The sequence below is a fragment of the Schistocerca nitens genome, chromosome 5, assembly GCF_023898315.1.
Source record: "Schistocerca nitens isolate TAMUIC-IGC-003100 chromosome 5, iqSchNite1.1, whole genome shotgun sequence".
Lineage (NCBI taxonomy): Eukaryota > Metazoa > Arthropoda > Insecta > Orthoptera > Acrididae > Schistocerca > Schistocerca nitens.
In genome coordinates this window covers 737722702-737748602 of record NC_064618.1, presented here as the reverse complement: position 1 = coordinate 737748602, position 25901 = coordinate 737722702, and the positions used below count along the sequence as shown (strand labels likewise).

At 41.5% G+C, this 25901-nt stretch overlaps 1 protein-coding gene across 1 annotated transcript in view; it reads right to left on the bottom strand.

Annotated features, from left to right (window-relative positions):
* The window catches only part of LOC126260966 (nucleoporin Nup43), a 210756-nt gene that overhangs the window by 107414 nt on the left and 77441 nt on the right, over positions 1-25901 (bottom strand). The window contains exon 4 of the mRNA XM_049958490.1: positions 14794-14915. Coding sequence (XP_049814447.1) covers positions 14794-14915 — 122 coding nt within the window. The remainder of the gene's footprint in view (positions 1-14793; positions 14916-25901) is intronic.

The following is a 25901-nucleotide window of genomic DNA, read 5'->3' as shown; positions in this document are numbered from 1 at the left end:
TTTCAAATAGAATGAGGGAAAAACAGCTACCTATATGCCTCCGTATGAGCCCCAATTTCTCATATCTTATATTCGTGGTCCTTATGCGCAATGTATGTTGACGGCAGTAGAATCATGTGGCAGTCAGCTTCAAATGCCAGTTCTCTACAGTTTTCTCAATAGCATTTCTCAAAAAGAATGTCACCTTCCTTCCAGCAATTCCCATTCGAGTTTCCAAAGCATCTCTGTAACACTTACGTATTGTTCGAACCTTACAAATCTAGCAGACTGTCTCTGAATTGGTTTTGTGTCTTTCTTCAACCTAACCTGGTATGGATCCCAAGTACTCGAGCAGAACTCAATAACAGGTCACACCATAGTCCTATATGCAGTCTCCTTTACAGCTAAACCACTCTTTCCTAAAATTCTCACAATAAACTCAGACTGACCATTAACCTTCCCTACCACAGGCTCATTCCATTTCATTCCACTCTGCAACGATATGCATGGATATTTGACTGATCTGACTGTGTCGAGCACCGCACTAGTAATATTGTATCCCAACATTACAGTTATATTCTTCCTACTTATTATCATTAACTTACATTTGTCCAAATTTAGAGCTAGCAGGCATTCATCACACTAACTAGAAATTTTGTTTAAGTTGTCTTTTATCTTCCTACAGTCACTCAACTTTGACACCTTACTGTACACCACAGCATCATCAGCAATCAACTGCAGGTTCCTGCCCACACTGCTCGCCAAATCATTTATGTATATAGAGTACAACAGCGGTTTTATCACACTTCCCCGGGGCATACCTGGTTTTTATTTTATTTTTATTCACACGTCAAGTTCCAGTACATGAAATTACAACACAAAAGAAATAACAGATAAAAATAAAATGTTTATGAACCCAGAAAAAGTCACACCATAAGTTTAAGTGAACACAATCAACAATACAAGAATCAGCTAATTTTTCAAGGAAATCCTCAACAGAATAGGACGAGTGACGCATGAGGAAACTCTTCAGTTCCAATTTGAAGGCACATGGATTAATGCTAAGATTTTTGAATTCTTGTGGTAGCTTACTGAAAATGGATGCAGCAGTATACTTCACACCTTCCTGCACAAGAGTTACGGGAAGTCCGATCCAAATGCAGGTTTGATTTCTGCTGAGTATTAACTGAATGAAAGCTGCTTATTATTGGGAATAAGATGACACTGTTGACAAGAAACAACAGTTAAGTATATATGTATTGAGAGGCCAATGTCGAAATACCCAGACTAGTGAACAGGGGTCAGCAAGAGGTTCGCAAACTTAGACCACTTATTGCCCGAACTGCTCGTTTCCGAGTCAAAAATATCCTTTTAGAATGGGAAGAAGTACCCCAAAATATAATACCATACGACATAAGTGTATGAAAATAAGCAAAGTAGACTAATTTTCATGTTGAACAATCACTTACTTCAGCTACCATTCGAATAGTAAAAACGGCAGCATTAAGTCTTTGAACAAGATCCTAAACGTGGGCTTTCCACGACAGTTTACTATCTGAACACCTAGAAATTTGAACTGTTCAGTTTCACTAATCATATGCCCATTCTGTAAAATTAAAACATCACATTTTGTTGAATTGTGTGTTAGAAACTGTAAAAACAATCTTATTGTAAAAACAGTCTTATTGTGATTTAGCATTAGTTTATTTTCTACAAGCCATGCACTTATGTCATGAAAAGCACTACTTGAAATCAAGCAAATGTTGCACAAAACTTCCTTTACTGCCAAGCTAGTGTCATCAGCATACAGCAACATTTTAGTTACCTGTAATACTGGAGGGCATATCATTTATATAAATAAGGAAGAGGAGTGACACCCTCCATTTGACTGTATCCCACTCAGACCCCACATCACAGCCATTCTCAACACTGTGAATAATGAATGACATTTTGCTGTCTATTGTAAAAGTAAGAGGCGAACCAATTGTGAGCTTCTCCCTGTATTCTGTAATGGTAGAGCTTCTGGAACAATATTTTGTGATCAACACAATCAAATGTCTTAGTTACATCAAAAAATACACCCAGCATTCAAAGCTTTTTGTTTAACCCATCCAGTACCTCACAGAGAAAAGAGAATATAGCATTTTCAGTTGTTAAACCAACCCCAAAGCTGAACTGTACACTTGATAGCAAATTATGTGAAATAAAATGATCAATTATCCTTACATACACAGCTTTTTCAGTAACTTTAGCGAACACTGATGGTATTTAAATAGGTTTAAAATCGTCTACATTTTCCCTTTCTCTCTTTTTATGGATTGGCTTTACTGCTGAGTACTTTAATTGTTCAGGAAACTGAGCATTCCAAAAGGAAAATTACAAATATGGCTATATACAGGGCTAACATGTGCAGCACATTACTTTAATATTCTGCTAGGAACTCCACCATGTCCATGAAACTCCTTGGTCTTCTTTATGGATTCTTCCATTGCTTCTTGATAGAACAATTCCATATTGAGGGTTGAATAACACTTAGGCAGTTTTTCGTTCTACTGATTTTTATTTGTATGAACTAGTTTTTGGCTTATTAGGCCATCTACAGATAACTACTGGCTATTGTTTACAAGGAGCTTGTGTTCTTGTGTTATATCTTAGTCCAGAATGTTTGGTTCTTGCATTGTATCTTAGTCCAGAATGTTTGGTTCGCAAGAACACAGCCAGTAGTTATCTGTAGATGGCCTAATAAGCCGAAAACTAGTTCATAGAAATAAAAATCAGTAAAAGAAAAAACCGCCCAAGTGTTATTCAACCCCCTTAGCCTTCAATGATTTAATTATTGACTCAATCTCCCCCTTGTCTGTATCACAGAGGAGTATTTCAGACATCAATCTCGGAAAGGCATTTGCCAAGAGATTTATACGATCCCCTGTAGGAACTAAATTTTTATTTAATTCACCACCAATGTTCAGAAGATGATCGTTAAACACTGTATGTATATCTAACTTATCAATAACACAAATATTTTTGCTATGAACTGACTTTATATCATCGACCTTGTTCTGCCAACCAGACAGTTCCTTCACAACTGACCATATGGTTTTAATTTTATCCTGTGAATTAGTTATTCTAGTTGCGTACCAAATACACTCTGCCTTCCTAATAACATTTTTAAGCACCTTAAAGTATTGTTTGTAATGGGCTACTGTAGCTTGATTGTGACTACTTCTTACATTTTGATGTAATTCCCGCTTTGTTCTACATGATATCCTTATCTCACTTGTCAGCCATCCAGTCTGCCTTTTACTGCTAGTACCCCATTTAAAACCTTCTAATGGAAAGCAACTCTCAAAGAGCATGAGAAATGTGTTAAGGAAAGCATTACATTTGTCACCATTGTTATTGGCACTATAAACATCCTACCACTCTTGTTCCTTGTGAGTTTTAAAAAACTCTCTATTGCCATTGGATTAACTTTTCCTACATAATTATATGTGACATTTGTTTGAGTACAAAAGCCTTTTAGTGTTAAAATTTGTGCATCAGGGTCTGACAGGCCATTCACCCTTTTACTAACAGGATGTCCATCCCATTCACCCTTTTACTAACAGGATGTTCATCCCACTCACCCTTTTACTAACACGATGTCCATCTAGTACAAGGGTAGTTTGAAAAGTTCTTGGAATGGAATGGAATAGAATAGAATAAAGTACTTACATCACTGAACCTTTTTTTTATTTTTCAGTGTAGTTTCCTTGTGGATTAATGCACTTGGTCCAACAATGGTCCCGTGCCTTGATCCCGTCTCGAAAATGAGTTTCCTCCAGGCCTGCAAAATAGTTGTCAACTCCGGCTATCAATTCTTTGTTTGACATGAATCTTCGTCTACCAAGAAAAATTTTCAGTTCTGGGAAGAGATGGAAGTCTGACAGAGCCATATCAGGTGAATAAGGTGGGTGTGGCAACAATTCATACTTTACTTCACATAATTTTGTGATGGCAAGTGTGCAGGCTTGCATTGTCTTGATGGAAGAGGACTGTCTTCCTTGCTAAACCTGACTTTTTTCATGTATCTTTTGTTGCAATTTGTCCAGGTTAGCATAGTATTCTCCAGTTTGCCAGTGGGGAGATAAGAATCCCCTTCGCATCCGAGAACATGGATGGCACGACCTTTCCCATCAATGGAATTCTCTTTGCTTTTTTTGGTGGCAGAGAATCAGCATGTTTCCACTGCTTTGACTGTTGTTTTGTCTTTGGGGTATAATAATGCACCCATGATTAATCTGTGGTCACAAAACCCCACAAAAAAATCTTGTTTGTTCCTCCTAAAACGGGTCAAACATTGTTCCGATATGTCCATTCTCATGCGTTTCTGATCCAGCGTCAAGAGTCGTGGCACCCATCTTGGAGATAAGTTTTTTCATTCCTAATTCTTCAGTTTACGTGTGATACACCCTTTCAGATGACATCTGGCAAGCGTGAGCAATTTCACGCACTTTCAATCAGCGATCCTCTGTGAGCATTTTGTGCGCTTTTGCAATGATTTCTGAAGTAGTGACACAGCTTGGCTGACCACTGCACAGATCATCATCTAAGTTGTCCACTTGGCAACAGTTGAATATGAAGGAGCAAAGTCCCCCAGTGTATTCTGGAAATTGGCATGAATGCCCTTTGCTTTACAAAGTACTCAATCACTGCTCGAATCCCAATTTTTTCCATCTCCGCAAATCGCTACACGGGAGCAACAACAGAGCCATGTCACTGCCACAGCTCTCTTCGAAGAGTGGCACTTGCTTACAGGCAACAGTCCAATGAATATCACGTGAACAAATCATTGCGCTAGCACTGACATCTTGTGGAGATCCCGAGAACTTTTCAAACCACCCTTGTAATGAAGAATAAATAAAAATACTGTCTATGGCTGTGCTACTGTTCCCCTGCACTCTAGTTGTAAAAAACATAGTCTGCATCAGATCATATGACTTTACGAGATCTACCAACGTCCTTTTTCTTGCACCATCGTATACAAAATTTATATTGAAGTCACCACATATAACTAATTTCTGGCAATTCCTACAAAGTGAATTAAGAACTCTTTCTAGCTTGAGCAGAAATGCTCTGAAGTCAGAGTTAGGGGGCCTATAAACAACAAAAATTAGAAGTTTAGTTCCACTAAATCCAACTGCCCCAGTACAAATTTGAAATATCTGTTGAGTGCAGTGCCGTGATACATCTATGGACTCAAATGGAATACTGCTTTTTACATACATGGCCACTCAGCTACGAACTCCTTGAAAAACAGACAACTAATCTGTATATTGGTAAAAGAAGCCTCTGAATTGTCAAATTATTTAATTGGATACCAATAATTTCAGAGTCAATATCTATAAGCAGTTCACTAACTTTATCTCTAATAGATCTCATATTCTGATGAAATATGCTAATTCCTTCTCTACTTGGAAACCTGTTGTCCTCTGAAGATGATTCCTTAGTAAGAGGGACTTCCTTTAAGCAGGTATACCTATCAGCTTGTGACGAAGCAAGTTGGGATAATTTTACTTCCCCTCTTGTTTTGCAATTTCCCTACGTAAAATTTCATTTTGTTCTTAACTATGTACCATTAACATACACGAGTATAATCTGCTTTTTCATAAAAGAGAAAGGTTGACCCTCAGTTTTAAAGAATATAACACCAGACCTAATTTTGTGCTTAAGTTTTATGTATGTAATTGATTTTCTAATTTATTTCAACTCTTCCTAGTTAGTACCGTTCATTACAGGGTGAAATTGGTAATTGTTTCGTAACTTAAATTCTATTGTTGACTGATAAACAAATATAAATTCTGTACTAGTTATAAACATTTAGACGAACAACTATTAGTATTCCTGAAAGATTTATCTGGCTCTATTCGAAAACATGTTAGCAAAGTCAGCTCTTAATTAATTCCAAAGTAATTAACACTTTTGTCAAAAGTATTGTGTGCATAACAATATTTGTTAATTTCATCATTTAAACAAATGATTCAGCCTAAAACTCTTGTAGTAGAAGAAACTGTTAAAAAGAACCAATTTTTCGATGTATTCATTTAATTTAATGAGTTAAGTTTTAATTGTAATTTCTGTAAATTAATCTTTGAACAATGTGTAGTTTCAGCACCTATTATTGTGAGGACATATAACGGCCCAGTTTTTGGTTACGAGACAGTCAGTCCATGGCCAAGTTTCAGACGAGAAACCTGTGTTGGTTAGAACAACAACAAGAATGCATCACTGTAAATGTGAAATAAGTGTAACACAATTAGTCTGTGGGTTAAAACAACAAATACCCGATTATTCTGAAAGGACTGTGAATTAGGTGGTTATGTTTTTTACTGCTCATAGATATTCAACAGTAAACTACTGCAGCAGTATGTGGATGTTCGCCTGAAAACTATTAATGAGGCTTATCGAAAGTTAAACAATAGTGCACTGGCCATATTAAATGTGTATATGGGGGTTGTGAAAAGTGAAAGTAAACAACTCTGAAATGCAAACGTGCATCTATCGGCTACATCATTTACAGTAGACTGTACTGCACTTCCACCCCCTATTTTTTCAGCCAGTACGTCGACTCAGAGGACAACAAATGAAGAAATAAAAGAAAGCAGGGAATGTCATCACAAGCTGACTTCAATCCAAAAAAGGTTCAGTTTTAACACCAACTACTACAGGAATTTTTCCATGAGTGATCCCACCACCACCCACTACACTGTCACCTATAAGCTCTGCCAGCCTCCCCTTCCCATACCTATTGAGGTGCAGGCCATGCCTGGTGAAACCCGATCTGCTGATAGACTCAACTGGCACTGCTGCAATGTGACCCAAGCCCTCTGCCATCAGTGCCTTCTCCAACCCCCTGTTAATGTGACTAACAGCCGCATTAAGATGGGACCAATCATGATGCTTACAACAGCTGCACGAAATACACATTAGTGTCATCAGTTTGAGTAGCTAGGTCACCACCTACCTCATATTCCTTATCCCTATAAAGACTGTCCCCTGCTCCACCCACTATCACTACCTGATCCTCTTTCATAAAATTCCTACACAACTCCCCTATCCTGTCAGTCTCCTGAGTCAACCCTGCACTAGGCTTCACAATGCTGGTGACCTGGTACTCACTCCCCAAAACTTCCTGCAACTGCTGGCCCACACCTCTAACGTGCAAACTACTTAGCAGAAGAACCTTCTTCTTTCTGTTAGACTTTGCAACTGACCCAGGCTTCCTAACTGCTGAGAATTGCTGCATGTTTCGTACACCTACAGCTAAAGAGGCTCCTCTACACTCAACTCAACTCTGACAATTGGTCAAATATATTGCATATACGCAAAGTACAACTGTCTGAATACCTCCTCCTCCTCCTCCTCCTCCTCCTAGTTGCTTTCTTTCCAACTGCCATTTCCCATTCCCCACCACCCTTCACCCTCCTCAACCTATGTAGTTCCTCCTTTGCATATTTTAACAGCACATGAAGGGCACTGATCTTAGGCTCCTGCTCCTCTATCAATTTATTTCTACTACACATTCTGCAGACCCAGGAGAGGATCTCGCTAGAATGCCAACTGGCTTCCCCCACTGCATTCCCCCCTATGAAAATACTTTGAACAAATCCCACACCATAACCACTACTCACAGACTTACGACAGAGTCCGCACTTCTCACTCATGGCAAAATTTTACAGTTATGGGGTAGGGAGGGGGGGGGGGGGGTTGAGTCTACGTTACCTAAGTTCCGTTACACCAGTAGAACTATTTATAGAACTAAAAATAGCGGTCTCAGAATTCTCTCTCTCTACTAAGAAAGCAACTACTTTTATTAATATTACAAACCACAACTAATACCAATATCAACAAAACTTCACAAAATTATTAGTTAAAATCAAAAATTGAAACAGCCACTGAAACACTCAACGAAGTTAAAACAGTGACTCAAAATTTTACTGAAATATTTCACTATAAACAATAAGAAACATTAGCTGATAACTAAAGCACGAAATTTACTAAATAACTTCAACGCACAGAAAACTCTGAAATCCACAGAGAGCTAATGTTTCCAAAAGTTTATTAAATCGTCATTCTGCCACAAACAGCACAAAACACCACTGGAAACTAGTAAATTGAATAACTGTATAACAGTGCACAAATAACTTTGTCGGTACTTAGCTTTATAACTGCTACAGCTGCAACCGCACACCGCAAAAGGTAAACATACCACTGAGGTGTGAGGCTTGGATGAGCGACGTAAGTACACTCACAAATAACAGACAACTCGAGTCAATAACACAGGAAGAAAGATTGAGATTAATGAAAACCCACTAATAAGTTACTTTTACAGCGAATATTAACACCAATAAACTGGTGATACGCTTGTCTCTTATGAACACTCGTCATCAAGGAAAACGCATTGCATTCTATTACTTAACAAGTCTTCGAGCCATTCATGTATCTGTGAACTTACTCCATATGCTCAAACCTTTGTTAACGGCCTACTGTGGGGCACCGTGTCAAATGCAACCCGAAAATCTAGATATATGGAATCACCCTGTTGCCCTTCATACATAGTTCACAGTATATCATGTGAGAAAAAGGTATGCCGAGTTTTACATGAGCAACGCTTTCTAAAACCCTGCTGATTTGTGGACATAAGCTTCTCACTCTTAAGAAAGTTTAATATATTCGAACTGAGAATATGTTCCAGAATTTGGCAGCATACTGAAGTTTGGAATAAAGCAAACAATGGAAAATCCAGGATGGAACGTAACAATATTATGAAAGGAAAGTTGCTACTCACCATATAGCAGAGATGCTGAGTCACAGATAGCCACAACAAAAAAACTGTCACAAATAAAGCTTTCAGCCATTATGGCCTTCGTTAACAACACACACGCGCGTGCGCGCGCGCACACAGGTATGCGCGCGCCCACGCGCCCGCTTGCAGTCTCAGGCAACTGAAACCACACCACAACAAGTGTGGTTTCAGTTGCCTGAGACTTCAGTTTGTGTGTGTGTGTGTGTGTGTGTGTGTGTGTGTGTGTGCTCTGTGTGCGTGTGTGTGGGCGCGCGCGCTTGCACGCATGTCTCTACATCTATTGTTGAAGGCCTTGGCCGAACGCTTTATTTGTGACAGTCTTCTTGTTGTGCTTATCTGCGACTCAGCACCTCCGCTATATGCTGAGTAGCAACTTTCCTTTTCATAATATTGAAGTTAGGGATATTGGTCTGTAATTTTGTGGGTCTGTTCTTTTACCCTTCTTATATACCAGAGTCACCTGTACTTTTTTCCATTACTTGGCACTTTGTGCTGTGCGACATGTTCACGACAACTGCAGGCTAGGTAAGGGAAAAAAAGCTGCTGAGTCCGAATTGGAATTCCATCCAGACCTGGTGATTTACTTGCTTTCAAATCTTTCAATTGTTTCTCTATGCCAGAGATGGGTACTACTATGTCATCCATACAGGAGTCTGCCCGATGGTCAAATGACAATTTGTGTGCACGATTCTCTAGTGTGAACAATTTTGTTTTGCAGTGTTCAACTGCCACAGTGTACTGGTCAACGAGGGACTGAATAGAAGGCCTAGACCTGCTTAGCGATTTTATACAGGACAAGAATCTTTCGCGAAAGTGTGACAGTGGCAACTGTTGCATGCTTTGCACTTCGCTCTTTCCACAGATGGACGAATCTCTACTAATCTTCACTTGTCGTCATTGGTGCATTCTCTTTTGAACTGAGAATGCAACGGTCTATGCTTCCTCAGCATCTTCCGAATTTTGTTACTAAGCCATGATGGATCTTTTCTATCCTTTTTCCACTTACTCGCCATGTGACTCTCCAGACTACGATTTACAGTCTGCTCAAACTTGCCCATAATTCCTCTACATCCATCTCACTGGAACTAAGTGATGTTAATTCACTGTCTAAGTGAGATGCTAATGACTTCTTACCTGCTCTATCTAGCAGAAACACTCTCCTAGCCTCCTTGACTGATTTATTAGCTTACGTAATCATAGTTGCTATAATGACACCATGATTGCTAATCCCCATTTGCTGATGAGGTCCAGCCTACATACAGCTAAAAGATCTAAGATATTTCCACTGTGTGTGGCCTGCCAAGCTAGCTGCTCCAACTGTGTTCAGAAGTATTCCCCCACAAAGAATACACCAACATCCCAGTCTATAATGAGTAGGTTAAAGTCGCCTCCAACTAATATTGCATGATCTGAGTATTTACTCACTACTGACTGTAGTCTTCCTTTGAATGACTCTAGAACTGTCACAGCGGAATTGGATGGTTGATAAAAACATCCGTAGACTTCCTTTGAATGACTCTAGAACGGTCACAGTGGAATTGGATGTTTGGTAAAAACATCTAACTAGGTTGGGCCAACATCTGTTATTCACAAACAGGTAACTTCACTGTAACATTCGACTTTGATATTTTTGTCAACTGCAACGAACACTCTCCCTCCTATGGCTTCTAATCAGTCTTTCCAATATACGTTCGATGACTCACTGAATATCTCAGAGCTTTCCACCTTAGGTTTCAGATAGCACTTGGTCCCAAGAACAATTGGAACATGAGAACTTTCCTGGCGGGCAATAAATTCTAGAACTTTAGTACAAATACTTTAACAGTTTACTGATAAAATTTTTACAGTCAAGGTGACTTTATTCTGAATGCTGTCTGACTACCCTTGCTGCATATCAACTGGCGAGTGTTCATCAGAGCACCTGACACTACCATCTAGTCTAAAAAAAACCTTCATGTGCACTCCACAAGTACTCTGCTACCCGAGTAGCTGTTTCCTTAGTGCAGTGCAACACAATAATGTGTATCTAAAAATCTGTAGCCAAGACTGTCATAGAATCAATGAAGCTTTTTGTTGAGACTCTCCACTAGGCTCCAAACCAAAGGACCCCAATCAACTTTGGGAACAATGATACAAATTATGAACTTTGTTTGCACCCCAAGCGTGAGGCTAGTAGCCTTCACTACCTCCACCAGCTGGATGTATGAACTGAGGATAGCCTCAGAACCCATGCGACAGGTGTCGTTGGAGCCAATGTGAGCCACAATTAGCAGACAACTGCACCCTGCATGCTCAATAGCCATAGGCAAGACTGCGTCAACATTTCAGATGAGGCCCCCTGGCTGTGAATGGGTGAGGCCAGGCAGCCAATCTTCACAATGGGTCTCCACCTCAAGCGATGCGAATGCATTACCAACCGCCACTTACCCTGCTGTGAGGATGGATCCACAGCATTGAGTGCACTAGGAGATGCCTCAGAAGCAGACCCCATGGGCAAAACAAGCAACACCTGAGGTGTCCCTTGCAACATGCCATATGCTCTGCCACTGCTATATCCCGACGCAGCAGCCTGAAGGGGGATCATAGCCAAAGGCACATTCAGCTGTTTGCGAACTGCAACCAGCTTCTCTTCTATCCACAAACAGCATGCACACATCCTAACCATCCTAGCAAGACTAACTGACGAAGTAAACTACAAAAGCACACAGAAACCTAGATAATCAACTTGCTACCCTCCTGACATGTCAGCAATGGACGCTGATGCGTTAATGAGCTATGTAGATGGCTGTTCAGTGAGCAGCTATTGCACTACAGAGTGAATGAATTTACTCTTACAAAAATGCAAGATTAAACCTCTTAAACAGAAAAACATGAACAGAATTTAATACTGTTTGAGGAAAACACAGAAAAAGATAAACATTTGCTGCTATGTAGACGTATATCAGTACAGAGCTGGAGCCTGACTGATTGTCTTGCTAAATAGATCTTCAATCTTGGCTCATTATATTATTAAAATCAATTAACTTGACAAAGTGGTCAGCTACAAAATCATTTAGCACAACAGCCTCAAAACAATTTGTAACAGTAATTAAACAGTCAGTAGACGAGGAACTATTGTAGGTACTTCTAGGTGACAAATGGACAAGACAGACAGCCCGAAAGATGTAATAGTATCCATGAACTTAGTCCTATCATTGTTATCCTTAAGAGTATCCACATTAATATAAAAACATGAGTGTTTTCATTTTTATAAACACTGCTTAAAAACCTGTAGGTTTTCACTAAAGACAGAAAAAGTTCCATTAGAGAAACCATATATCCCTAAAATGTAGACTACAAAGGTGCAAACAATTAACTCAACCTTAGCTATTTCAAAGTCAAGATCCACATAAGAATTGTTCACCCCACAAATTTGTGAAATAAAACTTAACAGGCCATCCCTCAACACCTATATATACAGTTCCACAGGACAAAGATATCAGAGTGAAGTTCTTAAATTTAGAAAGTTGTAGATCATCTAGTGAATGTTGATCCTCTGTTACAACGAAACAGTCAGGAAGAAGATCGATGAAAAACAGTTCTACATAACCAAACTTATTTCCTAGTCCTTCAACATTTTGATGAAGTAGGTGCTGATTTATCTTATGCCTCTCTTTTTAGGTTAGTATTATTTACTTCAAGAGACTGCTCCCTAACAAAGGAGTCTGTGTTCTATTTTCACATGGCCTGACAAGCCTAGGCTGAAAGGTGTTTCTAGGTAATTCATACTCCTTCACAAAAATACCAATTGGCCAGAAGTCGTCTTCGAGTAAATTAATAAAGCCCTTTTCAGAATGATTTACCTTGGAACTGTTCAAATAACAATGTTTGGCTCTAAGTTTGTTACAACTGAAGTTTGCAATACCTCCACCCTTAATATAGCTTCAACATCTAGAAATAAAAATCCATTTCTTTTTCAGTGCAGGTTTGCTGCACATTTTCCGGTATTAGGTACAATTACTGTCTTTTAATTTTTTTACCTTTCCCTCACAGTTTAACTCTGCCACTTTTACAAAATTTAATATCTTTTTTTGCCCAAACATGTCTATGCATGACAGCTGAGCTGTAGAGATGAAGCTTAAAAGTGTACTTGTTAGCAGTTTCTTCCGTGACCTCCAATTTTTTCCCCATAAAGGTCTGCAAGTCAATGCGGTGTTCCCCCCCCCCCCTCCCCCAACTAGTGTCTGGTCGTGCTGATTTCACCAATAAGAAATGAAAATTTCGCCAAACTTACATGTGAATTTTGCGAAAAAAGGATGTCAGTTTTCAGGTTCCTCCAAATAATATGGCTGACAATGTGCCCAGCCAACAAACATTAACAACCTGTATGACAGATTCAACTATGGTATGACCTGCGTTCATGTTCATATATATGGATGTGATGAATGTCAGTCACAGCAAAGTACTGACTGTCAAATCCACCATATAGCTTGTTAATGTTTATTCGCTGAGCCCAATGTTGGCCATATTGTGCGTCTTTGGTATGTACTCAAATTCCATAATACAACAATTGATTTACAAGACTAGATACGTTATTTTCCAGAAGTCAGACACTTTGAGATTACAACTTCCAGTTGAGAAAGGCTATAAAGTCAATATCATGATTGTGTGAAACAAATGAGTAGGAATGTACAGAGTTCTACAAGACTGTTGTGCCCACAAATGTAAAGTCAGTGATTCATGCAAGCTTTAAATTCTGTGGTTTCAGTGCTCTTTAAATGTCTTAAAGTATGACAAATATTAGGCTGAAATTTTACACTGCTGTTAGCTACTGAAATGTGAAAATATAGTGCGAAGTTTTGTTATATTTGTTATATGGCAAATGGTGCATTTAATTTTACAATTGCATTTGCAAACAATATTTTGTTGCCTGTAAAACAGTGACATCTGTTGGCCGGAGCTAACGGCTGCTGGCAAAGAGCTGGCTCATATGAATGAACATCTATGGAGAAGCGATGACTCACCATTTGTAGGAAGTTAACTTCTGACTGTTCGATATGAGTAGTGTATGGTGCTATGCTGCATTGTCCAGTATAGTTAAGCAAAATTTGTAACTGACCACATTCATTGAATTAACAAAACTGGTTGATGAATCATGGATATTAAAGACTTGGTGAACATTTTCAGAACTGTAATCACATTATTTACACCAAACTCCAATTGTCCACCAAAAAAGTCTGTCTTTCATTGTACACCAATAACAGTGTTCAATGCCAGTTCTCACACCATCTTTGGTGGCAAGGCTGTGAACACTGTACAAAATAGTGATCAGTTTTCAATCACACTACCTGGAATAGTGCCAGCACTGACAATCTTACAGCCCAGTCATTCCTCACAAAATGTGCTTATCATTTGGTATGCGGCAAGAAACATGTTGTTTATCAAATGTTAAAAGATGGTGAAATGATCCCATGTTCTGATGAGATGAAATACATGCAACAAGTGAAGGACATTTTGAACATTTTGATGAACTTCTGAAAAGGAACTTCAAGATCTGTCCTGTTTAAGGGCACTGTTGTCAATTAAATAGCAGCCAACAGTTACTAGGTGACAATGGTGTTTGTGTACTAGATCAAAAGCTTCTACAGTTTGAGTTACCCAACATTCGCTCAAGTGTTAGAATATTTCGGAATTCATGTGTACACAATTACTTTGATAATGTCCTCATTTCTCCAGGATTTTATTCTTGTGCTAATTGCGAGAGCTAGAAAATGGTACAGAGGAACAGTAATGTATCTTCTTCCATCATCTACAGTGAATGATTAAAAATCATCTTCCAGTCTGACTAATGTCTAAATGCTTAATCTAATAATAGTAGTAGTAGTAGTAGTAACTGACGCACAATTTTTCCTCTAGTAAATACCAGTTATATGATTGGATGTCAGATAGCGTAATATCAAAGAACAATAAATCAACAGGCACAAACATACCTACAACATGTACTGGTTTTTGTTGCCTTAAAGTGAGCAAATTCAGTTTCCCATCTTCTCCCACTGTGGCTATGTCTTCTTCAAAACAGGACAAGGATGTGCATGAGCATCTTGTTCCATACCTGAAAGATATCACAGAAAATTCCTTAAGATATTAAAACGAATTAACTGTTCCCCAAGCTGGAATACCTGTGTTGATTTTGGTATACACAATCTGACTGATGGAGTGAGGAGCAACCTATGACTTTTTGTTGATGACTCTATATGCAAGAATATTCACGGTTACTAGAATAGTATATTTACTTGGTGTGATGAGTGACAGTTTGCTACGAAAGTGGAAAAACCTCGTGTGTGTGTGTGTGTGTGTGTGTGTGTGTGTGTGTGTGTGTGTGTGTGTGAGAGAGAGAGAGATAAGTGCCCAACGGCAAGGTCATCAGTGCCCTTACACTTATAAAAACAAACGAATGTGGAGATGAACTAAAAGTGTTGCACATGCATGCACTCTAAATATGAACCCAGTCACTCTGTATAACATGCACTCTCACGTGCACTAAAACCAATTAGGAGGGAGGAGAGATAACCAAGAAATTAAAACACAAATAAAACAAAACACACAAGACCTAAAAGAAAAGCACAGGGAAATGTGACTGGTTGACCACTTACAAAAATCTAGGGTGAGCCAGCCACCCTCTGACACATTAAGAACATCTCTCTAAAATCTTGATAAAAACGTTTGAAAATTTACAAAACTTTAAAACCTTAACCACATTTGTTTGATCATTACATAAAATAGATGGCAGATCAGCTGACAAATCCACCACAGGCCGTTGGTCGGCAAATAAAATGCATCCAATAAAATGTGCCGCACCGTGATCTGCACACCACAAGCAACACAAATTGGAGGGTCCTATCAACGAAGTAAGAAGGACCTCATCCTGCCAACGTGGCTGGAACGAAGTACTCCATGGCTGAATTGTGGGCTCGATGACACGGAACTTGTTATCGGTCACTGCCAACCACGTCTTCCCATCAACACACGACTCTGTACCTCAACAGCAACATGATAGCACACCGAAATACCAGAGGCTCACGACACGCCTCCTTGGCTACTTGATCCGCCCTTTCATTCCCTGCAATTCCAATGTGCCCAGACATCAAGCAGAAAGACATCTACTTCCCCAGTCATTGTAGTTGTAGGTGGTCATCCTGGATATTCTGGGTTACTGTATCTGCTGGGTACGAACATTGGAGAGAGTAAAGGGCACTCAGAGAATCTGAGCAGACGAGAATTTAACACGGAGAACATCTCATCTGCTCCAGTGCTCGCAAGATCGCATATAATTCTGCATCAGAGGCAGTCTGACTTTGAGGGCACAATCTGGGGAAATGAGAGAGCAACCAACAGTCCCCCCACTTTGACCCATCTATAAAAACAGCTACATGGTCGTGGTACTCAGACAAAATATAGGAGAATATCGCATTAAAAACAGAAGCAGGAATGCTATCTCTTCTGTACAGCATCAAATCTAGAATCACTCTGGGTCTCTCCAGTAACCAGGGCAGCAGGCAGGTAAAATCCTGGATTTAGGGGTCATATTGGCTTAAAACCGAGTGACTCCAGCACACGCCACATGCAAATCCCAAATGGCATCGTGGCTCATTGACAGTTGGAAAAAAAGCATTCCAGAGATCGACAGGCACCAGTATGGTGTGTGGGTGAAGTTGGAGCAGCAAGGAACTGACATGCCTGACAAACCACGAGGAGCTGTTGCCAGGTGGTAAACGGCAGTTACCCCGCCTCAGCACAGATGTTAGGATTGGGACTTGTCCGATAAGTGCCCATGGCCAGCTGAATCCCCTCATTATGTACAGCGTCAATGATCAGCAAGTAAAAGGGCCTCGCTGACCCATACACCATACAACCATAGTCCACGTGCGAACGAACAAAACCCTGATAAAACTGAAGGAGATGCGCCCTGTCCACTCCCCCAAGACCTGTGGCTACGACACTTGATGATGTTCAGTACCTCCAGGGATCTGGCTTTCAGGTCTCGCAGGTGTGGTAACACACACACACACACACACACACACACACTTATCTGCAGAAAACTGAAAACCCATTGTTGCAGCCCACTCCTCTAAACGCCGCACTGTAAGTTGCAACTGACGGCTCGCCATTGCGACACTGGAGGAGGAACAGAAAACAGCAAAATTGTCTACAAATAAGGAGCACTGGACAGCACTCCTTACCATAGATGTGATACTGTTGATGGCTATGACAAAGAGTTTAACACTTAAACGAGTCTTAAAAAACCACTGAGAAAGGAAAGACTGTAGAAGACGGGGAGGTGGCCATGAAAGCTCCACTGATGCAGCTGTGCAAGAATACAGTGTCTCCAAGTAGTATTGTATGCCTTATTTGTATCGAAGAATATGCCAATAAATACAGTGATGCTTATTGAGGAACGCCTTCTGAAGAACCACCTCTAGGAGTGTCCAATTGTCGACAGTGGACCGAAATCTTCGGACACCACACAGAGCGGTTAAGGTGTTGCCTGTTCTCGTAACAACCAGACCAGACGATTCCTTCCGAACTGACTATGCAAATGTAGACGAGATGTGGTTGAAATTCAAAGCTATAGTAGCAACAGCAATTGAGAGATTCATACCTCATAAATTGGTAAGAGATGGAACTGATGCCCCGTGGTACACAAAAAAAAGTCCGAACTCTGTTGCAGAGGCAACGGAAAAAGCATACGAAGTTCAGAAGAACGCAAAATCCCGAAGATTAGCTAAAATTTACAGACGCGCGAAATTTGGCACGGACTTCAATGTGAGATGCCTTTAATAGGTTCCACAACGAAACATTGTCTCGAAATTTGGTAGAAAATCCCAAGAAATTCTGGTCGTATGTAAAGTACACAAGTGGCAAGACGCAGTCAATACCTTCGCTGCGCAGTGCCGATGGTACTGTTACCGACGACTGTGCCGCTAAAGCGGAGTTATTGAACACAGTTTTCCGAAATTCCTTCACCAAGGAAGATGAATGGAATATTCCAGAATTTGAAACACGAACAGCTGCTAGCATGAGTTTCTTAGAAGTAGATACCTTAGGGGTTGCGAAGCAACTCAAATCGCTTGATACGGGCAAGTCTTCAGGTCCAGATTGTATACCAATTAGGTTCCTTTCAGATTACGCTGATACAATAGCTCCCTACTTAGCACTCATATACAACCGCTCGCTCACCGATAGATCTGTACCTACAGATTGGAAAATTGCGCAGGTTGCACCAGTCTCGAAGGGAACGATCTATTGATAAGTAATCAGCATGGTTTCAGAAAACATCGTTCTTGTGCAACGCAGCTAGCTCTTTATTCGCACGAAGTAATGGCCGCTATCGACAGGGGATCTCAAGTTGATTCCATATTTCTAGATTTCCGGAAAGCTTTTGACACCGTTCCTCACAAGCGACTTCTAATCAAGCTGCGGGCCTATGGGGTATCGTCTCAGTTGTGCGACTGGATTCATGATTTCCTGTCAGGAAGGTCGCAGTTCGTAGTAATAGACGGCAAATCATCGAGTAAAACTGAAGTGATATCAGGTGTTCCCCAGGGAAGCGTCCTGGGACCTCTGCTGTTCCTGATCTATATAAATGACCTGGGTGACAATCTGAGCAGTTCTCTTAGGTTGTTCGCAGATGATGCTGTAATTTACCGTCTAGTAAGGTCATCCGAAGACCAGTATCAGTTGCAAAGCGATTTAGAAAAGATTGCTGTATGGTGTGGCAGGTGGCAGTTGACGCTAAATAACGAAAAGTGTGAGGTGATCCACATGAGTTCCAAAAGAATTCCGTTGGAATTCGATTACTCGATAAATAGTACAATTCTCAAGGCTGTCAATTCAACTAAGTACCTGGGTGTTAAAATTACGAACAACTTCAGTTGGAAAGACCACATAGATAATATTGTGGGGAAGGAGAGCTAAAGGTTGCGTTTCATTGGCAGGACACTTAGAAGATGCAACAAGTACACTAAAGAGACAGCTTACACTACACTCGTTCGTCCTGTGTTAGAATATTGCTGCGCGGTGTGGGATCCTTACCAGGTGGGATTGACGGAGGACATCGAAAGGGTGCAAAAAAGGGCAGCTCATTTTGTAATATCACGTAGTAGGGGAGAGAGTGTGGCAGATATGATACGCGAATTGGGATGGAAGTCATTACAGCAAAGACGTTTTTCGTCGCGGCGAGATCCATTTACGAAATTTCGGTCACCAACTTTCTCTTCCGATTGCGAAAATATTTTGTTGAGCCCAACCTACATAGGTAGGAATGATCATCAAAATAAAATAAGAGAAATCAGAGCTCGAACAGAAAGGTTTAGGTGTTCGTTTTTATCGCGCACTGTTCGGGAGTGGAATGGTAGAGAGATAGTATGATTGTGGTTCGACAAACCCTCTGGCAAGCACTTAAATGTGAATTGCAGAGTAGTCATGTAGATGTAGATGGTTAACCATTCGCTCCAGGGTCTTTCCTACACAGCTCATTAAGGCAATACTCCAATAACTACTGGGACATTTGCAGTCCTTTCCTGGTTTGAGGAGAGGGATCAGAATTGCCGCCCTCCACGATTTGGGGAAGTTGTCTGTTTGCCATATTACATTAAAACATTCGAGGAGGATTTCCTTTGATTCCGCTGGCAAATGTCGAAACATGCAGTACCGGATTTGGTCATGACTGGATGCAGTGTCACAAATCTCAGTCAGTACCGATTCGAGCTCCAACATCGAGAAAGGGGAGTTGTAGGCCACAGAACTATTGGACCTGTAGTCCCACCTTTCCTTCGCTACAGTTGCATGATAGCGATGAAATCCTGGATCCTGGCTTAGATTGGCAGCAGTTTGTGCAAATGTTCGGCCAGCGTCTTAGCACTGTCTCTGGGTGTTGTTTGGAGGCACCCCTGTTTCAGTACTGCTGCGATCAGTAAACAGCTGCATTTACTGGAAAACCTCCGGATGGCTTCCCATACTTTTATAGAAGAAGTGGAACGACTGATGAAGTCCAGGAACGCTTGCCACGACCTTTTCTTACTCTCCCTAATAACATGTCAAGCCTTGGCCCTCACGACTCGAAAAGCCCCAAGGTTGTCTGCTGTTTGTCGGCATTTAAAATGTTTAAGAGCCGCACGCCTTTTTTGGATCACGGAATGGCACTCATCTGTCCACCAAGGTACTTGTCGCCTTCTAAGATGACCTGAGGATTGTGGGATGGAGGGTCAGCGGCACAATGGATCACGTGTGTGATGTGGTCCACCCATCCCTGGAAGCTGTTGCAGTGTTCAAACACAGCCAGTTGCCTGAAACGCGTCCAGTTAGTCCTGCTGACCACTGATTTTGGGGGCTCAACTTCAGGTGATGAGCCATTTAGCAGGTGAAGGAAGACTGGGAAGTGGTCACTGGAATGAATGTCGTCAATGACCTCCCACTGAACAGAGTCGGCAATGGTGGGAGAACAAAGAGAGGTCGATGGCTGAGAATGATCCAGTAGCAGTAGAGAAATATGTGTGAGTACCCTTGTTGAGGAAGCACAGCTTGTGAGATGTCATGAGGCCCTCCAAAATCCGACTCCTAGGGCAAGTACTGGTCAAGCCCCACAGGACATCATGGGCATTGAAGTCTCTCAAGAAGAGGAATGGTCGCAGGTATTGTGAGATAAGATCAGTAAAAGCCTCAGAGTCTAGTGTATCTTGCGGAGGTAAATACAATGACCAAACAGTGATCCTTCGACACACATGAATTTGAACTGCAACTGCTTGCAGGTCAGTAGCCAAGGGGAGAACAGAGGAGTGGTGCATATTAGTGACAAACACTGCGACATCTCCCTGGCCCTTTCCCCTGATAGTTCATATTTGCGGTATAGCATATATCCCTGTAGCACAGGGACATCTTTATCATTAAAATGTGTTTCTTGTAAACATAAGCACATTAGATGTGCCTGTGCTACAAGTTTCAGTTCCTCCCCATGAGCCCTGAACCCATTCATGTTCCACTGTAGTATGGAAGCGATGTCATCGGTGCAGTTTTAATTTATCCCTATCTTTGCACCGGGGAGGTGAAGCACTTTAAGAGCAAGGGCGGAGTAGAGGGGCTGCCTGGCTCCAAGGCATCTATCTCCATGATATCCTCCTTATCAGTCAGACGGGAAAGAATAACGTCTGGAAGCACTCGTGACAGTTTTTGACATCGTGAGCCTTTCCCTGCATCCTGTCCCTTCGAGGATGAGGGGAAAAGGGAGCGTTGAGAGGCACTCTGCTTTTCTTGTACCTTCTGGATGCTCGCTGCAGAACTGTTGTTGGTCTTTACTGGTGCAGCTCTCTGATTGATTTGTCTTTCCTCTTCTTCCCTTGAAATGTACACATGCAAGTACAGGTGCTTGTGGTGGATACAGGCACACTAGGCGCCGTCTGGTTGAAGTGTCCATCTTGGGAATACATTTTAGCATCATTGTAGAATATGAGGCGGCAAAGATGAGGTTTTGTCACCTTACATTCTTTTTTTAGCTTTGGTATAGAGGATCCGGTTGGTCACTTATCTCCTATATTTTGTGTTCTTCAGCAAAAACGGGGCAGTATTGGCTCCAGACTGAATGGTTCCCAGAGCTGTTGATGCAGGTCACCGGAGATGGGCAGTCAGTCCCAGCAACATCAGTGGCTTTTCTGCAGTTCCCGCAGATCGCTTCACCTCCACAACTCGTGGTTGAATGGCCAAATTGCTGGCATTTATAGCACTGCATAGCGTCAAACACTAAGTCGAAGGAACCCTGCCATAAGATGTTCAGGCAGTGTCAGAGAATTGCATGTGACAATGAAAGTGACAGTCTTTCCAGTTGCTCCATTATTCCTGCACATTCGTTGTTCCACTTCGACTATTCCCTGGGATGCCCATTCTTGCTTCAGTTCTGCTATGCCCATGTCCATGGTATCTTGGCATTTGACAACATCCGTACTAGAGTTGAAAGAGGTGTGCACCTCAACAATGATATCATAGTCACCCAGTTTCTGCGATTTCTTAAGAAGGTCTACCTGCATTGACCTGTTAGTTTCGACTGACAATGAGCCATTGCACAATTTTTTTATAGATTTTAATGTTCCAGCGAGGCCTTCCAAACCCTTAAGGTTACAAAAGGGGGACACTTTTTCAAATGTCCCTTCCTTCCTCTTTATCACCAGAAATACAATGTTAGTCATGACTCCATGAGCCCTGTTACTGTAGTCCAAAGTATTTTGATTATCGAGATGACTAGCTTCTCTCATTCTTTTGGATGAATGGGCGTGAATACTCCCAGGAGGTAAAACCTTCCCACTGGGAGGAGAAGAAGATTTCGAGGGTTCCATCTCAGTCCCACGAGCAGCTAGGAAAATAAGAGTCCCCTCGGGCAGAGCCCCACGTGCCTCAGTAAGCCTTATACAACTGAGGGGTGCCAGGTTCCCAACAGGTTGCCCACTAATGGCTGTTCATCTCAACAGCCATGCATCTCATTAGTACGCAGCACACTTTGAGATTGAGGTGGCTTTTATAGAGGTTTATCCCGTCCTTGCAATCCGGGTGGTCAAGCCAAGATCCCCGTTCCCTGAGAGACACAACATTCCACCACCACGCTGCGCAGTGCTCGCTGACACATGCACAGAGCTTACGGTGATGGAGGACTGGCAGCACTTATTAGTCCCCAGCTCAAACATCACGGGCACCAAGCCCGTACGCAGTAAATCAATGCTAAGCCCCTGAGGGCAAAAAAAATGTAAGTTAATGCAGATGAGTAGGAGAAACAATCTTGTAATGTTTGAATATACACCCATCAAAAGTTTTGCATCACCCCAGTTCCCAAAACTCCCGAAGATAGACATTGACTGTGGATATTGTATCACAGACACAGTCCCTTTGGCACTGTTCAGAGATGTCACTAAACCTGCTGTAATATGCAAACAACCTTGCATGACCAGCACCTATTGGACGGAGGGTGTCCGACACCCGATCAGTTCCAGTCATTCCACCAGGAAGGAGGTACACAGCTCATGTGTCTGTAGTTCAACCATGCCTGGATGGTCAATACTGCGTTTTGAACGCGTCCGCGTTGTTACTTTGTGCCAGGAAGGGCTCTCAACAAGGGAAGTATCCATGCGTCTCAGAGTGAAAAAAAAAAAAAAAAAAAAAAAAAAAAAAAAAAAAAAAAAAAAAAAAAAAAAAGCGATGTAGTTAGGACATGGAGGAGATACAGCTCAGGCTGCCCAAGGACTACAAATGCAGTGGATGACCGCTACCTGTGGTTTATGGCTCGGAGGAATCCTGACAGCAACACCACCATGTTAAATAATGCTTTTCGTGCAGCCACAGGACGTGGTGTTACGATTCAAACTGTGCACAATAGGCTCCATGATTTGCATGATGCACAACTTCATTCCCGATGACCATCTTTGCAACCACAACACCATGCAATGGGGTATAGATGGGCCCAACAACATGAAGAATGGACTACTCAGGATTGTCATCACGCCTCTTCACCGATGAGTGTTGCATATGCCTTCAACCAGACAATCGTTGGAGATGTGTTTGGAGGCAACCCAGTCAGGCTGAAAACCTTAGACACACTGTCCAGCAAGTGCAGCAAGGTGGAGGTTCCCTGCTATTTGGGGTGGTATTATGTGGGGCCGACATACACCGTTGGTGGTCATGGAAGGCGCCGTAATGGCTGTATGATACTTGAATGCCATCCTCTGACCGATAGTGCAACCATATCAGCAGCTTATCGGCTACGCATTCATCTTCATGGACAACAACTTGCGCCCCCATCATGCACATCTTGTGAATGACTTCCTTCAGGATAATGACATCGTTCGACTAGAGTGGCCAGCAAGTTCTCCAGGCATGAATCTTGTCGAAAATGCCTAGGATAAATTGAAAAGGGTTGTTTATGGACAACGTGACCTACCAACCATTCTGAGGGATCTATGCTGAATCGCCGTTGAGGAGTGGGACAATCTGGACTAAGAGTGCCTTGATGAACTTGGTGATAGTATGCCACAACAAATATAGGCATGCATCGATGCAAGAGGATGTACTACTGGGTATTAGAGGTACCAGTGGGTACAGCAATCTGGACCACCACCTCTGAAGGCCTCGCTCTATGGTGGTACAACAGGCAATGTGTGGTTTCATGAGCAATAAAAACGGTGGAAATGATGTTTATGTTGATCTCTATTCCAATTTTCTGTGCAGGTTCCGGATCTCTCGAAAATGAGGAGACGCAAGACTTTTTTTTTATGTGTGTGTTATGAGTTATGTACTGCTCGACACAGCTATGTCAATTAAAGTGACATGAAATAGAACAACTAGGTAAAGTTGGGTGTACGGATGGCAAACTGTCAACTTCGTTTCATTGGAAGAATTTTAATTATGCACATGTCATCTATAAATGAGACTGAATTCGGAACACTTGTGAACCATTCTCAAGTACTGCTCAAATGTTTGGCATCTCCATCATGTGGAATTAGGTGAAGACACTGAGGCAATATTGAGTTGGGCTGCAAGTTCTGTTACCAATAGGTGTGATCAACATGTGAGAGTTATGGAAATTTTCTGCAAACCAAATGGGAGATCCTGGAGGGGAGAAGACTATTTTTTCTCAAAGTACTACTAAGAACATTTAGAGAACCGGCATTTGCAACATATTGGAAAATGATCCCACTGCTACAAACTTACATTTCACGTAATGCCTACAAAGACAAAATGGTTGGTTGGGTGCCCCAACAAGACAAGATGGTTGGTTGGTTGCCCCAACAAGGTTATCAGTCTCTTGATCCAAGAGTGATGTATCCAGAACTAAAGACGTCCACTGCGATAATTTTCTGATCTAGTCAAGAGCTTCACAACAGTAAAAGCAAGAAGGATAAAAATGTAATGGACATCTTTCATACCCTCAATAATAAAAGTAAAATGAAGGAAATTGGTGTGTGCCCCAGAGCTCTGCATGTGACAGGAAATGTTGTACCCACAGCTGTCCCATGCCTGATCAATTACAGTCGAGTGCCCACTATTCAACAAAATATGACACCCAGAACAGAAAATTGTGTGCGACAGAAAGGAGTAAACAGAATCTAAAAGCGATTAAAGTAGCATAAAAGAGGGTTGAAAGAATAGCCTGGTCAAGGAAGTAAGGTGGGGGAACCCTCACACCCACCACACTGCAGGATATGCCCTATCGCCAACCACCCTGTCCCAGCTCCAGAGGTACACTAAAACTTTATAACTGAGAATATAAACCGCTTTCACAGAGAAAACTTAAAAACAGTTCCACCATCCATGAGCCATCTCCCAATATTACAGGCAGAAGTCCATGATTAGCAAGGAGGTCAAAATGAAAGGGGTATTCCACCTAGATACCAGGTAATTTCGTGAAGTGCAGCTACTCATGCAGGGTGCCGCCAATGTGCACTGTAATTATTATATGTGAGCGAAAGTTGGTACATATGCTAATGTGTTACTGCAGAAGCGATTTATGTTGGAATGAAATTAATTCCAATGTTGGCACTGTAGATCAACTCATCAACTACTAAGGTGCTCATACTGAACAAATTGTGTTCAGTGGTGGATAATAATAAAATCAGTATTATGTATTCCTCACTTGGTTGATCTTTTATGCCCTTGGCCCGTTCTTACTCTATTACATATGGAATCACTTCCATGCGTCTCTCTTGCATTCACAGGGCCCGGTTTGTACCTGATGGCCAAAATTCCCAGCATTCCTTCTTACTGCGTTACATTAGATAGTGAGCCTTATTGAGTGACTGACTGATTAAAGGAGGGTTATGGGACTAAACAGCGACGTCATCAGTCGCACTATTCCAAAGCTACTTGTGTAAGAGGGAGGGTCCGCTAAAAGTGGCTGGATACAGTCAGAGAGGTGACATAATAAAGCGAGGAAGTTAAAACACACACAGTAGAAGGAATAAAAGAGTTTGCTAAATCTAAAAACTGGAAAAACAGAGGGATAAAAGAAAGGTCTTTGCACGAGGGAGGTGTCATGAGTCCCAGACCTAGAAAACATGAAGAGAGG